We start from the raw sequence: 17171 nt of genomic DNA, 5'->3' as shown, positions 1-17171 counted from the left end.
CGCGCTCACGCGGGGCCTGAGGGAGCCAAGACCCGGGAGGGTGTGGAAAAGGACTGCTGGCTCCGCCCTCAGTCCCTACCGTTTGTAGGCCGGCGTTTTCCCCTCTGAGAAACGCCCCTCCGCCCCGGCCTTCACCTGGAGTTTCTTCAGGCTCCAGGTTTCCCTGCCAACCACGAGGAGTCCAGGGAGGAAAAGTGGAGCATAGGCGCCTATAACCCACGCTTCCCACGCCTTTTCCAGTCCGAGATCGCCCAGGCAGGGATGGGCGACAAGATCTGGCTGCCCTTCCTGTTGGTCTTCTTGGCCTCTCTGCTGCTGCCTGGGGCGGCCGGCTTCACGCCCTCCTTAGACAGCGACTTCACGTTCACTCTTCCGGCCGGCCAGAAGGAGTGTTTCTACCAGCCCATGCCCCTGAAGGCCTCGCTGGAGATCGAGTACCAAGTAAGTGCAGAGGTTGAGCCAGCCTCCTTCCTTTAGCCTAGCTGCACGTCGTCGCCTCTCACCGGCTTAGAAACTTCTTGTGGACGACCGGGGCGCTGAAGAGGCGAGGGCTGCCCGAAAGCGGCCAGCTCCGCGCCGGCACGCGAGGCGAGGCTCTCCCCGGCGTTGGGGACCGAGAAGTTAGGCGGGACCTGGAATTGACTACCCCCACCCCTCCCCTTTCCTCCGGTCGGAAAGAGGCCAGCTCTGGTGATGTCGGTGGTTTTTCTCTTTGTTTCATAATTCACCTGTGTCTTTTCTAGCCAGTACACGCTTCAATACTGGGAATTTCACAATACAGGCCTAATACACGTTCTCCTTAATCACTGGACGAGATGATGACACTTGGCGTTAATCAGCCCCACCACCCTCACTCAATTCCGGTATTGTAAATCTATACTGTCATTGCTTCAGTTAAGGATTTTTGAACTGTGACCATGTGATTATCACTAAATCCTATTTCGGAATATTTTGAAAGGGGCTATTGATGTGTTTAATGGTACATTTCCTTCTCAGTTATATACCCGTTATTTAAAAACCAAGTAAGATCTAACTGTATATTAAAACTTTGTAATCTTTCGTTCAGCGTTCTAAGCATTTCTCCCATATCATTGTTTTCTTTTTAGTACCTGCGTAATATTATAGGGAATTGCCTTAATTTATGCGGTCATTCTGGTAGAGGGTAATTTCTTAGAAGAAGTTTTGTAAGCTCCAATACAGCAAATTTTAATGTTTCTAAGTAGCACTGAAAAAAAAAAAAAAAAAAGATGCCTTAGTGTGGTTCATCTCTCAATTTTTTTACAAGTTATCTAATTTTTAATCAGATGTTAATTTTTTATAGTTGATTTAGAGAATCTTTTTCAATAACAGGTACTGTCACATATAGAGCAAAATAAAGTTATTTAGAATTTTCCTCTGAAGGAACTTTAGAATTAGATTATTTATAGATGCATAAGGTAAGCATGGAGAGTAAAGTATCTAAAGTCACACAGTTAATGAGCAACACTGAGGCAGGAGCTCAGCATTTCTTGATTTCCAATCCAGTTCAAAAGTTCATTTACTGAAGTTACCATGTGCCAGTAATGGAGAAGTGGAGACGAGGACACGGGGGAAGGGACAAACAACAGAAAGAACCCTTTTCAAGGATCTTAATATTTAAAGGTTACTGGCTCATAAACAACTAATTTCAATAAAGTATGGTTAGATGCTGTTGGAGGAGGGCTTCTTCTCCGGGGTATCAGAAAAGAATTCCTGGAGAAAATAAATTGGAATCTAGAAAGATGCTTAGGTGAAACAGGAATACCAGGAAGAAGGGGCATTTCAGGAAAAGGATCAGAATGAATAGACAGTTCTGAAAATGCATAGTGTTACTGTTCTAGCAGTGGGCAATATGTAGTGGATGCTAGAAGTGCTGAGTTTTCGGTGGACCTTTAAGACTATAAAGTCCAGGGTGGGAGTAGAAGAAAAAGAGGTTGGAGAGGTCAGGTGGCTGGATCGTGGATCATGAATCTTAGCTTGTGTGCCATGCTGAGTAGCTTTGACCTTTGTATAAGGGCCATTGAAGATTAAGCAGTGTGGTAACCGTGAAAAATGTTTTACAGTGTGCAAGATGGATTTAAAGAGGGCAAAATTAGAGGTAAGGAAACCAAATGGGGTTAGAGAAATAGTCTAGATAAGAAAACAATTTTTATTATTCAAAATTCATCAGTATTTACTGAGGTATTAGGGAAGAAATCTATTTTAAACTACTGACCTCTTATGATTGAGAGCTCCAACTGTAGGAAAAAAATGCCTGGGCTGAAATCCTGACTCTGGCACTTACTACCTGTGTGATCTTGAACAAGTTACTTAACCCCATACTTTTAAAATAGAGATAATAATAGTAAGAGTTGATTTGAAACAATTAGTTAATAAGTGTTCATGTACCATCCCTGACACATAGTAAATGTTCAATATATGTTAGTTTTTTTACATTCACACTTCTAGAGTTATACAGGTGGTATGGCTTAGCTTTATACTTTGCATCTTTAATCACTCAAAGGGACTATTCCCCTAAAGCATTCTGTCTAAACAATTTGTTTTGATTGAAAATCATTAAATGTCTGTAGTCCTAGACAATGTTAGAAGGGTTTAAAGGGTAGAAATCATCTTCAACCCTTTGTCTGCATTTTCCAACTCTGCAATTAATTTTCCAATAACTACAAGCTACTGGGTTTTGTCTTAGTTTTTAAAATGTCAGGGAACAGACTTTCTAGACATTGCCCTTGGCTTACTGTGACATATCAAAAAATTTTAACCGTTTCACACTTTTCGGGTTTAAGAGGACACTTTTAGGATAATTGACCAGCCCCACAATATATTAAGTTATTGAAATTTTGAAGTGTTAATATATATCTTATGAATAGATCATTCATTTAAATTTTTAAATCATTATTGAGTGCTTACTTTGTGTAAGCTTTATGCTAGATACTACAGATACAATGGTAAGTAAAAATATAGTCCGTGCACTCATGCAGTCTAGTTAAGGGGATAGACATTAATCAAATTATTACACAAATAAGTGTGATATTAGAACTCTAATAAGTGCTATGAAGTGAAGCTAAGTGCATAAGCTATGAGAGTGTTTAACAGAAGGACTTGATTTCACAGTGGGAATTGAGAGAAGACATCCCAGAAGAGGTGGAGTTCAGATCTGTAGAAGAATCAGGCTTACTAGGGATAAGGGGGTGGAGCAAGGTGATGGATAAAAAAAACAGCATGTGGCAATCCAAGGCTTTGAGGAAGAAGACTGAAGAACACCTTTGAGAGACTGGAAGACTATGACAGAAAGGTGAAAGTGGGACTCGTCCATCATGATCCATTGAAGTCACTGGGAAGTTTAGTTTTAGATTTATGGTATTGTTTTATTTTATATTTTAGATAGATATTTGGTATATTTTAAAATTAGCTTCTGTATTTTTAACTACCATTTTTAATGATTTCATTAAGCCTGACAGTCACTACCAATAATATCTTTTTACTCAAGTTTTTGCTTAGTATTGTCATATTACTTACTTTTATTTTTAATCTTTTTTTTTATATTTTTTTTGCTTTATAACAAATTTAATCAGTTATACATATACATATGTTCCCATATCCCCTCCCTTTTGCGTCTCCCTCCCACCCTCCCTATCCCACCCCTCCAGGCGGTCACAAAGCACCGAGCTGATCTCCCCGTGCTACGCGGCTGCTTCCCACTAGCTATCTACCTTACGTTTGGTAGTGTATATATGTCCATGCCGCTCTTTCACTTTGTCACAGCTTACCCTTCCCCCTCCCCATATCCTCAAGTCCATTCTCTAGTAGGTCTGTGTCTTTATTCCTGTCTTACCCCTATGTTCTTCATGACATTTTTTTTCTTAAATTCCATATATATGTGTTAGCATACAGTATTTGTCTTTCTCTTTCTGACTTACTTCACTCTGTATGACAGACTCTAGGTCTATCCACCTCATTACAAATAGCTCAATTTCATTTCTTTTTATGGCTGAGTAATACTCCACTGTATATATGTGCCACATCTTCTTTATCCATTCATCCGATGATGGACACTTAGGTTGTTTCCATCTCCGGGCTATTGTAAATAGGGCTGCTATGAACATTTTGGTACATGTCTCTTTTTGAATTATGGTTTTCTCAGGGTATATGCCCAGTAGTGGGATTGCTGGGTCATATGGTAGTTCTATTTTTAGTTTTTTAAGGAACCTCCATACCGTTCTCCATAGGGGCTGTACCAATTCACATTCCCACCAGCAGTGCAAGAGTGTTCCCTTTTTTCCGCACCCTCTCCAGCATTTATTGTTTCTAGATTTCTTGATGATGGCCATTCTGACTGGTGTGAGATGATATCTCATTGTAGTTTTGATTTGCATTTCTCTAATGAGTAAAGATGTTGAGCATCCTTTCATGTGTTTGTTGGCAGTCTGTATATCTTCTGTGGAGAAATGTCTATTTAGGTCTTCTGCCCATTTTTGGATTGGGTTGTTTGTTTTTTTGTTATTGAGCTGCATGAGCTGCTTATAAATTTTGGAGATTAATCCTTTGTCAGTTGCTTCATTTGCAAATATTTTCTCCCATTCTGAGGGTTGTCTTTTGGTCTTGTTTATGGTTTCCTTTGCTGTGCAAAAGCTTTGAAGTTTCATTAGGTCCCATTTGTTTATTTTTGTTTTTCTTTCCATTTCTCTAGGAGGTGGGTCAAAAAGGATCTTGCTGTGATTTATGTCATGGAGTGTTCTGCCTATGTTTTCCTCTAAGAGTTTGATAGTGTCTGGCCTTACATTTAGGTCTTTAATCCATTTTGAGCTTATTTTTGTGTATGCTGTTAGGGAGTGATCTAATCTCATACTTTTACATGTCCCTATCCAGTTTTCCCAGCACCACTTATTGAAGAGACTGTCCTTTCTCCACTGTACATTCCTGTCTCCTTTATCAAAGATAAGGTGACCATATGTCCGTGGGTTTAACTCTGGGCTTTCTATCCTGTTCCATTGATCTATCTTTCTGTTTTTGTGCCAGTACCATACTGTCTTGATTACTGTAGCTTTGTAGTATAGTCTGAAGTCAGGGAGCCTGATTCCTCCAGCTCCATTTTTCGTTCTCAAGATTGCTTTGGCTATTCGGGGTCTTTTGTGTTTCCATACAAATTGTGAAATGTTTTGTTCTAGTTCTGTGAAAAATGCCAGTGGTAGTTTGATAGGGATTGCATTGAATCTGTAGATTGCTTTGGGTAGTAGAGTCATTTTCACAATGTTGATTCTTGCAATCCAAGAACATGGTACATCTCTCCATCTATTTGTATCATCTTTAATTTCTTTCATCAGTGTCTTATAATTTTCTGCATACAGGTCTTTTGTCTCCTTAGGTAGGTTTATTCCTAGATATTTTATTCTTTTTGTTGCAGTGGTAAATGGGAGTGTTTCCTTGATTTCACTTTCAGATTTTTCATCATTAGTGTATAGGAATGCCAGAGATTTTTTTGATTTAATGATATGGTTTTTGGTTTTTAGAGGAGAACCTTGAGTAATTCTTTCAGAACGCTTTGAGTCCTTGGATATCTGAAAATGGCTTTACCTTTTGCTTTCTCTTCAGTAAATATAATTTTTTTACTTGGAAAAATTGAAGACATGGCTACCTTGTGTTTTTTTACATCTAGTCTATATGCAAGAATGCTGATGCCATCCCAGTCCTTGTTATTTTGTAGTTCTCTACTACTACTCTTTGGAAGTTTCTAGGTTGTTCTTTTTAAATCCTTTGGAAAAGTCATTAGGATTTTTGGATCTTTTTTCATTTATCCTGCTTCACATCTATTAGACTCTTGCAGTCTAAAGATTTTTATCTTTTGGAGCAGAACTTTTTATTCTCTTATTTGATAACTTCCTCTCCATTTCTCTTGGTTCTTTTTGAAATGCTTTATTAGGTGGGTATTTGAAACCTTTAGCTCTGTCCTTCATAAAGTTCTTACCATTTCCCTCATACTTTTCATCTATACTTTTTTACCTTGTTGTGAGAATTCCTTGGCTCCTTTTAGTTCTCTGATTTTTAGTCTCCATCCATGCCCATTCTGCTGTCATTACATTCGCTAAGGCTTTATTTGGGCAATCACATTTTTGGTTTTTCTAAGAATTTTTTCATATCAGCATCTTCATTTTCTGTAGATTTTTACATTCTTGAATTTCTCTGAGGATGTATATTACATTTATCTGAGAAAACATATATTTAAGTCTGTTTAAATTATTTTTTCAGAATTTGATCCTCTGAGAAAAACCAATAACATGAAAAAGAGGGCATCAGTTTCAACAAATATTTGGTGTCTCTCTAGTCTGTTCTGAGAATTTTGAGATTGATAGATATTGGTAGCTAGATGTATTCTTTGCTCAGTGGAATATCTTCCAGAAATTCCTTACTCTTCAAATCTGTTAACAGCTTTCCTAGACTTCCAGTGTTGTTATAGATTATTTATATCGTTATGTTTTCTTCATTTCATTGGGATTTAAAGAAGAAAAAGAACTATGGGGCTCCCCTGGTGGCACAGTGGTTGATAGTCCGCCTGCCAATGCAGGGGACACGGGTTCGTGCCCCGGTCCAGGAAGAGCCCACATGCCACAGAGCGGCTGGGCCTGTGAGCCATGGCCGCTGAGCCTGCACGTCCGGATCCTGTTGCTCCGCAACAGGAGAGGCCACAACAGTGAGAGGCCCGTGTACCGCAAAAAAAAAAAAAAAAAAAAGAATTATGTATATTTAGCTAGCCATTTGAAACCAGTTCTGTTGATCAGTAAGTACAGCACAAGAATAGGTAATCTATCATTCCATTAAAGCCACCAAGAAAAATAAAACAGAGTTATATAAGAAAAAGAGTAGCCTTTGAAGGCAGATTGCTGAGTTCAAATTTTGACCATGCCACTTATTTACCATATCACCTTAGGCAACCTTCTCTGTGCCTCAGTTTTTTGTGGGATTTTTTTTTGGGGGGGGTTGTTTTGTTTTTTTAGGCTAAAATGAAAATAATAGAACCTTCCTTTTAGAGTTGTTGTGAGGAATAAATCCACATAAAGCACTTAAAACAATGTGTGGCATAAACTGTAATTGTTAGCTGCCGTCATTGTTATCATCATCATCATCATCATCGGGACATTTTGAGATTGTAAAGGAACAGGTACCTTCCTGTTTCCTGTACTTATTCTTTGGCCAATAAGTAAATGGCCTGCTTGGAATATATAGTTCATGTTGGGAAATAATAGGTATTGCTTGAAAAAGTCAGTTGGAATCAGATCATAGAGGCTTTGAGTTCCAGGCTAAGAAGTAGCTAGTTATTATTTTATTGAGGAGGAAACAAACTCAGAAGAGTTACATAGCAAGCCCTAAATTGCCCAAGGAAAAGGGTCTACCAATTGAACTACCTTCTGTGTTTATACTCTATAGGTCATCTGTTTTAAGATTATTTCAGTAATACCCATAAGACCTAAATTTAAGTGATGGCAACAGGAATTGGCAAGAAAGGGACAAGTTCCAAAAATGAATGGAATTGAACCAAATGGTCTTTCTTGCTCCTTTTTAGCCCTAACATGAGTCTGTTGACTTTCTTACCCCTCTAGGTTTAGAAATGAAATCTTTTCATCATATGATCTACTTAATATAGCTTTTTATTTTTAGAATTTATAAAATGTGCTCTTCTCTTCTCTGCCTTCCTGCAGGTTTTAGATGGAGCAGGATTAGATATTGATTTCCATCTTGCCTCTCCAAAAGGAAGAACCTTAGTTTTTGAACAAAGAAAATCAGATGGAGTTCACACGTAAGTAATCTCTTAGTTGGGTTCCATGATCTGAAAACCAGTGGGCACAGGAAAATTAGCACATTTGATACTAAATGTTAGCATTAAATGATTCCATATGAACTTTTTTGTTTTAATGTGGTACACGGGCCTCTCACTGTTGTGGCCTCTCCCTTTGTGGAGCACAGGCTCCAGACGCGCAGGCCCAGCGGCCATGGCTCACGGGCCCAGCCGCTCCGCGGCATGTGGGATCCTCCCAGACCGGGGCACGAACCCGTGTCCCCTGCATCGGCAGGCGGACTCTCAACTACTGCGCCACCAGGGAAGCCCCCATATGAACATTTTAAACAGTCCTTGTTAGTGATCTATCTTAAACTAAAATGTCATCCATTAATCTTATCTTTTTGTTTAGGCATTTTCTTTTGATCTTTTTTTTTTTTTTTTGCGGTACGCGGGCCTCTCACTGCTGTGGCCTCTCCCGTTGTGGAGCACAGGCTCCGGACACGCAGGCCCAGTGGCCACGGCTCACGGGCCCAGCCGCTCTGCGGCATGTGGGATCTTCCCGGACCGGGGCACGAACCCGCGTCCCCTGCATCGGCAGGCGGACTCTCAACCACTGCACCACCAGGGAAGAAGCCCCCATGTGAACATTTTAAACAGTCCTTGTTAGTGATCTATCTTAAACTAAAATGTCATCCATTAATCTTATCTTTTTGTTTAGGCATTTTCTTTTGATCTTGACTAAGTTTTTGGTTTTTTTTTTTTTTTTTTTTGCTTTGCTTAATGAGATGAGTATACCATAGGTACTGCATTCAATCTGTTGTGGCATTTTAAACCTGCCTTTCTGGCTAGCACAGGCTTTTTCTATTTTAACTATAAGTTACTGTTCCAGGTATATATCTTAAAGTTTCTTGAACTACTGGCTATATCATTTTTACCCATTGTTTTCTTAAAACAACAGTACAGTAATACATCTTTGTGTTTGTGTAAATTTTTATTTTACTCGAACCTCATTCTTTTTAGATAATTAGAAGATCTGAAAGTAAAAGATCTGACCATAGGAAACCATATAGAAATTAAGAATGACTAAGAAACCATATAGAAATAAAATACTTTTTATAACTCTGAGTTTAGAGTTTGATAAAAGCCCATATATTTTATCTCTTATATCTCATTTCTTTTTTCATATCTCACTGGTGTTTCCTTATTTCATTCTATTATTTTACTGCAGCACTTTGTTTACTCAGTATTGTTATCATGTTTAAACTGTGAGTATATAGGAATAAGATCAAATATAGAGTGTCTAATATTTGCCATAAACTAGACTTTGCATTTTATATGCTTCTAAATTAATCATTCCAACCCACTGTGAGAGATAGATTCTTTGATTCCCCAGTTCCCATTTTACAGACAAGGAGGCTCAGGGAAATTAAGTAAGTCTGCAGGGATACACATTTATTAAGAAGAGGAGGCAGGATGAACCCAAATTCTTGCTTTCTACCATACAATGCTTAGAGCATCTCTGGCACATAGCACTATGTAAGTACTAGCTATTTATAATCATTGGCCTTTGTTAACCAAAGTACCTGCCATGTAATTGATACTCAGTAAATACTGAATACATGTATGAGTGAACAAGGTGGGGAAAATGTTTCAACCACAATTTTTTTTTTTTTTTTTTTTTTTTTTGCGGTACGCGGGCCTCTCACTGTTGTGGCCTCTCCCGTTGCGGAGCACAGGCTCCGGACGCGCAGGCTCAGCGGCCATGGCTCATGGGCCCAGCCACTCCGTGGCATGTGGGATCTTCCCGGACCGGGGCACGAACCCGTGTCCCTTGCATCGGCAGGCGGACTCCCAACCACTGCGCCATCAGGGAAGCCCCTCAACCATAATTTTTTAAGTGCTTTTGAAAATGGTGTTTTACCTATACAGAGCTCTAAAAAAATTTGCATAAGCTATTGATAAATAAAATCAGAAGTGGTAATTTAAAAAGTCAGTTAAGATTGATATACCAGAATTAACTATGCTTTCTCTTTGATAGGTGTATGAACAAGAACTAAAAATGTAGTTCACCTTTAAATTTCAGAATATAGGAAATGTATAGAATTTCTGTCAATTTTAATTTCTCTCCAATTTTCTGCTTTCATTTAGAGATAAATTAAAATTAACTGTTAGGGGAAAAAGGTATCTTATTGCTTTCTTGCATAGAATTACCTCTCATTAAACCATTGGGAGAAAAGAAAGAGTTTATAAGAGTTGACATTTATCGAGTTCTTTTGATGTGCCAGGTCACGGTTCAAATACGCACTTTACATGTATTAATATTTTTTTATTCTTCCTTCCCCACAGTCCTATGAGGTACATGATATTATTATCATCTTACCAATGAGAAAATTGAGGCATAGAGCAGTTAAGTAAGTTGCTGAAGGTTACACAGCTAATGAACAGCAAAGCCAGGATTTAAGATCAGTCAGTCCAATTCACTCTTAATCACTACACCAGATTTACAAATCTACTTTCTAAAAATTAGATTTAAACAAAAATTTATCTTTAGCTATATTAACTTTTTAAAGGCAACTAAAATCTCAGTTATACCACTGAAACAGTTTTTTTCTTAAATTAAATCTTTAAAACAAATGCTATCCTTCCAGAAGTCAAGGTTAGTAAAAATGTCTCCAGAGCCTTAAACTGCTTAATACCTATTTGTCCAGTACTGTCATGTATAAAAGCATTTTTCTAGACCACTGAATTAATATTACCTTAACTCACACCATAACTTACAAATTTTAGACAACTTATGCTAATTCTTTTTCTACTTGAAAGGAAAATTTACTCTATATGCTTTTATTTAGATAATATTTTATATCATTTGTAGTAATAATATTCCTTTTTACTAAAGGTAGTCAACACAAATTTAGAAAGAAATTAATATAGGAATGACTATAAAGTAATAAACATCTTTTTTTTGTATACACATGTTGAAGCTCATACATCTGAGTCAGTGCTTCTCAAATTTTTTTCATTTTTACCCCTGTCCCCATACAACCTTTTTAGGCATTTTTTTCCTCATCATCCCCCATGAAATTTTAATACTGAAGATATACTACATGCCCCCTTTTTTTTTAACTCTATGTATATCTGTGCTTTATATACAAAAAGAATAGGTACAAAGCTTACCCTTTTTATCCAATTCAGGGTTAAGAATGACTAAATAAAGTTGGGTTAAATAAAATTAAGACTAAACAAAATTAAAGGTTAGATTAAAAAGTTATTAACATTAAATTTAACTTTATATTTTCTGAGTAACTTTTAATAATTTATCATCTATTGTATCCATTACACATGCAAATTAGCAATTTATATACATAATAGCAATGTAATTAAAATTTTAAAAATCATTCCAAATATTTTTCAAGAAAAGTAGAATGATTAAAAAAATTACATTAACTTAAAAAGTACTTTTAGTGACCATAACTTTTGCTTGATGTGGGAAAATAACTTTAGCTACTCAATAGTCATTCAGATATTGATTTTTTTCCCCAGTGTTTGGCATAATTGATGATGGGTTGAATAACCTTTGTAAAATTAAATATTAAAATATAAACTAGTTTTATTCAAATCTTCCCCCAAAATGCAAAGATTAAAAGAGATAAAATGTATGAAAGCAGTGCGTAAATTATGAAGGAATATACAAATGTTGACTATTTTTATTTATAGTATATATGCTAAAATCCAATCACATCGCTGAGTAGTTATCTCTTATGCTTAAACAAAAACAGTCAGTCACAAATAGGGGGAAGAAAAACATGATTGGCTTTGAAGATGAAGATCACACAAGGCTATAGAAAATAATGCAAGGCACCTCAAAAATTGATGATCAAACATACACATCCACAAGGGAGCCAGTGGCATCATTAGGCATGTGTAGGCCACCACTTGCCCTATGACTTCTAGATCAAGCAATCAACCAAACGTCCTCCAATCACAGCTATTTGCTAGCATTTTGTAGCAGTGTTCCTGGACACATTGTGTGTGTCTTCCATGAGCTCATGCTGCTTGTGATATGCCCAAGACAACCCCATGAGAGAAAATTAAATACTAAGGAATAAGATTTTGTCATAGGATTGAGCTTTGGAGGGCTACGATACTATTATAGCTTTTTTTTTTTTGCCCATCTTGAACCAGTTTTCACCCATAGGGGGCAGTATCCCCTCATCGAGAATGCATAGTCTAAGTGAATAGTCATATTTGGTGGTTATACGCTTACTGTATCAGTGATGCCATTCATCAGAATACACTGGAAATTTTTCCTCAGGAAATGCCCCACATCTAGGTCATATTACATAATGGTCACAACATTTTATTTTGTTTTGTTGCTTTTAATATTGTTCCCCCTGTATCCATACCAGTGTTTGCTTCAGGCTCCTTTCAAAAGTTAAATGAATCCTCAAAAGACAACGTTTGTCATGGTTGAGGAGACTGCAAAGAATACAGATAGGCTCTAAGCAGTACTGTAGAAAGATCAATTAACTTGAGAGTCAGATATCCAAGCTTCATGTATGCCTATAACAGGCTATGTGATCATGGGAAGGATCTTAATCTATGTGAACCTTTTACTCGCCTTGAAAAGGTCGATTATGCCTACTATCAAATATGATGATAAGGATTAAAAGAGATAAAATGTGTCAAAGCAGTATGTAAATTATGAAGAGGTATACAAGTATTGGCTATTTTTATTTATCGTATATATGCTAAAATCAAATCACATTGCTGAGTAGTTATCTCTTATGCTTAAACAAAACAGTTAAGTCAGAAATAAGGGGGAAAAAAGGATGGAGATTGGCTTAAAAGATGAGACTCACATGTTGTTCAGAAGGTTGTAGGAAATAATATAAGCTGCCCCAAAATTTAAGTGATCTAGCATATTGGAGATAAGGAAAGTTCAAAGTCATTTAGACCAACCTTCGTGAATAGTTAAAACAAAAACTAAAACACAGGTTGAACTTTGTTTTTTGTGGCCAGCAGTAGTAAATTTCATCAGCCTGTGCAATATTTTGTTTGTTAAAGTTTCTCTCCACAAAAATATTATTAGAAAGCTATTTTGCTAAATTAACTCGGCCCAGGTCAATTATCTTGAATGTGAAGACAAGATCATAAGTTGTTATGAGTGGCATTTATTCAGTAAAGGTAATGCCACTGCGAGTAAAGCTCTGGTTCTTGGACACTGAACTCATTCCTATTTTTTGTAAACTATTACAAAGATTTACTTAATCCAAAGGGGCCTAGAAGAAAGCATTTAGGACAGTCCATCACTGCTTTTGAAAACAAAGAAAAACTCACTTTACAGGTTAATCTCAAAGGGGAGGTTTGTAGTGATATTTCCATATGAATTGAACTCATTATAGATTAATAATGTATAAATATTAAGGTTCATTGTGAGGTATCATGTATCTAGGTTTTTAATCCTGTTTTCTTCCAAAAGTTAGGTCAAGCTCATTTGCCCAATTTACTGAGTAAATGCCAAGCACATCTAAGTTGCAAGTACTTGAATATGTATTTCCAGATTGCTGGTTTCCCAATAAATTTTAAATTGTCTTTCAATGCTAAGGAAGTCTTTCCATCAGTAACCTGTCCAATTATTATAAAACATGTTATTCCTTCTCTTTTACAGTTTTTCCTTTGATCCCAGATGGAAGTACAGATAACTGAAGACATGTCCTCTTTTTCATACAGGATAGAGACTGAAGGCGGTGACTACATGTTCTGCTTTGATAATACATTCAGCACCATTTCTGAGAAGGTGATTTTCTTTGAATTAATCCTGGATAATATGGGAGAACAGGAGCAAGAACAAGAGGACTGGAAGAAATATATTACTGGCACAGATATGTTGGATATGAAACTGGAAGACATTCTGGTCAGTATGGTTTAATAATAAAAATTACTAACACCTAGAGACCTTAGTATGTGATAAGCACTGAGCTAGGCATTTTATCTGCATTATCTCACCTAATCCTTACTGAATTCTATGAGGATTATTATCTCCATCTTTCCAATGAGGAAAATTATGGATTAGGGATATTCTGTACTGTCTCTGTCACGGAACCAGAGAGAGAGAACGAGAATTTGGACACAGACTCTTAACTGCAGAACTCCCTTAGAATGTTCACAAAAAGAAGACTGTAATAATGATCTGCACATATAATGATCTGCACATATAATAAAACTGAGTAACTTGTAAACATTTAAGATGTACAGGCATTTTTCCCTACACCATAGTTTTTATAACACGAAATTTGATATTATTTAATTTTGGGAACACTGTTAACATTACTTAGCCAAACCTGGCAGTTATCAGAAACTAGCACCACACTTAGGAGTAAAAGCTTTCAGATTATGGCTTCTTGGCTTGAATTGCTTTATGCGCTATTTATCATAAACATGCATAATGAAATGTGCATGTATAAGAACCTACTTGCTAATAATAGTACTGCCAGTGATGGGGAGAAAGATCATTACCCTTCGGCCACAGCTAGATGTAATAAAATGATAGAATTCTCAGTGATATTTATAAATAGCGTATATACCTGTGTTATAGAACTTTCTACAGGAGAAATAATGTGATTATTCCATGTTTGAAACTATATAACCTCTAAAACTCTTAGAACCTGAACTTTTTTTTTATAATATGATATTTTGATCACTTTGAGGTTTCTTAGGAAAGCAACTATCAAATTATAAGAGACATACTGTAGATCAGTTAGCTTAAGAAGTCAGAAAATTAAATGATCATATCATATGTGTAATTCCTTAGTGACTGAGCTCTCTGAGCCTTGGTTTCCTATTATCCTCGGGGATAATACCTCGAGTTGTTGTGAGGGTGAAATGTGATATGGCATGTATATAAATGCTTTAAAGCACACACAATAAATGTTAGTTTTCTTACCTTCTCTATTGGTGTCACTGTGAATACAAACAAAGAATTAAGCTTAATTGGCATGAATTTTTACCATGAAAAATTTTGATCTCATCATTTCATATGTATACTAAACTTAGTTGAATTTTAGAACTAGAAGAAGACTTAGTTATCATTAGTCCAGCTCTAAACTCCCTTTCCCCTTTCATTCCATTTTATATATAAGGAACTGGCTTAAAATGGAAATGATGTATCCATAGTTTCACGACTAGTCCAGTCTTCTTCCCACTCATTTTTTAAATCTCAATCATATTAATATATTCTCCCATTTTAAATTTATATTGCCAACAAGAGCAAAACAGAAGTAGTTGTAAATTTTGTTAGTACTTCACTGCATTCTCAAGAGATTGACTTCATTCACAATTAAACAAAATGACCAGAAAGTTCAGATTTAAATATGACTTAAAATACTTGGTCTTTTTTGAAAAATAATAAAATGTCTTTCAGGAGATTTTTCATTTACTCCCCCCCAAAATTTTTATCACAACAGCAAACTTGAATAAATAACTTTATACTTGACTATCATCGTCATGATATTGAAAAGAACTATGGATGGTCTTTTTATCTGGGGATCTGAATTCCATATTTTTCTGGAAAATATACCATTGCTTTACAAATGTGCCCATATGATAAGTATTTTGTAGTTTTATAGCTTTAGCAGAGGAGTCTTCAATTTTGAGTATGTTTTTTTGCATTTAAATGAGGATTTTAAGCAAGGTGACTATCCAGGAAAATCTGTTTCTAGTATTTTCTTATTTTTGCCATCAGTGCTTTTTGAATCTCGAATCTCAACTTTACTTTATATTCCTGTAAACCTTTTATAGTTTTTAAATCACTTCTCACCAGGACCCTACTATAAAAATAGTTTTTTCAGAAGATGTGCAACTTAGAATGCATCTTGATAAGCTTGTTTTATGAATGTGATCTTGGAACATTTTTGTATTAAAAAGATTATATTTTTATGGTTGTTAGGGCTAAGAAGATAATGTATATAAAATTACTGGCACAAATGTATTTTCACATTATTTATTTTCAATTCACAGTAGCTTTGTTCATTTTTAAAATAATTATAAACAATAATTTAAAAACATCATGAGAACTATTACATAAACTTTATATAATAAAGATCTTTAGGTAATCTAAGTGGTACCCACCCCTTAATTAAAATTGTGTTTGGATATTAAACTAGTAAGAGTACTGTGAAACACATTTTTAAATTAACTTAAAATTACTGAGCATTTTTACAATAAAATTATTTTTTTTATCTCCAGGAGTCCATCAACAGTATCAAGTCCAGACTAAGCAAAAGTGGTCATATCCAAACTCTGCTTAGAGCATTTGAAGCTCGTGATCGAAACATACAAGAAAGCAACTTTGATAGAGTAAATTTCTGGTCTATGGTTAATTTAGTGGTAATGGTGGTAGTGTCAGCCATTCAAGTATATATGCTGAAGAGTCTATTTGAAGATAAGAGGAAAAGTAGAACTTAAAACTCCAAAGTAGAGTACTTAACATTCAAAAAAAAAGGGACAGAAAAATGCAATAAACTGTTACAGTCAAGACCATTAATAGTTGTTTGCAAAACGTTTTCAGGCATTACCATAAGTGTGAAATAAATATTAATTTTAACATGAAAGGAAAGTCTTCACTTTCATCTGTGCAAGTAATCTTATTGTTCCAGTTGTACTTACGTGTATAACAAGTATTTTGCAGGTATAAATGAATGAAGCCATATTAATAACGGCAGTTTCCTACGTTTGAAAAAATTTTGCAAATGTCATAGGTGATTTAAATAAATGAACTTTGGGCCTAAATGTAACACTGAACTATGTTTTTAAAAGATTGTTACCCAGAAGTTTCTTTGTAAATGTGGCAATTACAAATTAACTGTAGAAGTTTTTCAATATATTAAGTTATAAATCATCTGAGAATTACCTAATCATGGATATCTTTAGAAGACAAAGACTCAACTTTTCTCTTTTTACATATGTATCTCCTAAATGTAAATAGAAACATAGCTGTGAAAAACAGATATGTGGGATTTTTATAACCAAATATATTTCATTTTAATAGCAAATAGTTTTATATACCTAGCTCACATTCCCAAAAGCTGACATTTTGAATAATTCTTAAAAATGCTAAGTCATACTTATTAAAATTAGGATTTTCTCTTTGAAGAATAAAGATTGCTCCCAGTCTCTATAAGAATACATTCTGTCTAATCCTTAACCAAAATATAGATTTTAAAATTAAATGTGAGGGAAAATCATTTTATTTTTATATTATCAACAGTGTTATGTTAGTTTTAACATGTTTACTGACTTGGATAATACATCAATACCAGCAGTTGTGAAGGAAATATTGCTAAAAGGATCTGGACCTAATGTAAGTAAACATCACTTTTGTGTT

General features: G+C 35.7%; 1 protein-coding gene across 3 annotated transcripts; it reads left to right on the top strand.

The window, feature by feature from the left end:
* Positions 1 to 12: 12 nt before the first annotated feature.
* Positions 13 to 16403, top strand: TMED5 (transmembrane p24 trafficking protein 5). Of its 3 annotated transcripts, none has more exons than XM_060090135.1 (5): positions 13 to 441; positions 7710 to 7807; positions 13520 to 13703; positions 15609 to 15661; positions 16032 to 16183. In XM_060090135.1, exons 1-5 carry the CDS (start codon positions 262 to 264, stop codon positions 16093 to 16095), a joined length of 579 nt encoding a protein of 192 aa, XP_059946118.1. In that variant the 5' UTR covers positions 13 to 261; the 3' UTR covers positions 16096 to 16183. The 3 variants fall into 3 exon arrangements, with proteins under 3 accessions (XP_059946118.1, XP_059946116.1, XP_059946117.1); XM_060090134.1 differs by lacking the exon at positions 15609 to 15661 and adding an exon at positions 744 to 863 and having other exon boundaries at positions 362 to 441; positions 16034 to 16403; XM_060090133.1 differs by lacking the exon at positions 15609 to 15661 and having other exon boundaries at positions 17 to 441; positions 16034 to 16403.
* The last annotated feature ends 768 nt before the right edge of the window (positions 16404 to 17171 follow it).

Source organism: Mesoplodon densirostris, chromosome 2 (genome assembly GCF_025265405.1).
Source record: "Mesoplodon densirostris isolate mMesDen1 chromosome 2, mMesDen1 primary haplotype, whole genome shotgun sequence".
Taxonomy (NCBI): domain Eukaryota; kingdom Metazoa; phylum Chordata; class Mammalia; order Artiodactyla; family Ziphiidae; genus Mesoplodon; species Mesoplodon densirostris.
Note: the sequence above shows the minus strand (reverse complement) of the source record. Positions and strands in the feature narration are given on the sequence as shown.

Coding starts and splice junctions, on each gene's coding strand:
- TMED5 (XM_060090133.1), top strand. CDS start 262: ATGGGCGACAAGATCTGGCTGCCCTTCCTGTTGGTCTTCTTGGCCTCT. Junction 442..7,709: donor CGCTGGAGATCGAGTACCAA/GTAAGTGCAGAG, acceptor GCCTTCCTGCAG/GTTTTAGATGGAGCAGGATT. Junction 7,808..13,519: donor AAATCAGATGGAGTTCACAC/GTAAGTAATCTC, acceptor TTTTTCATACAG/GATAGAGACTGAAGGCGGTG.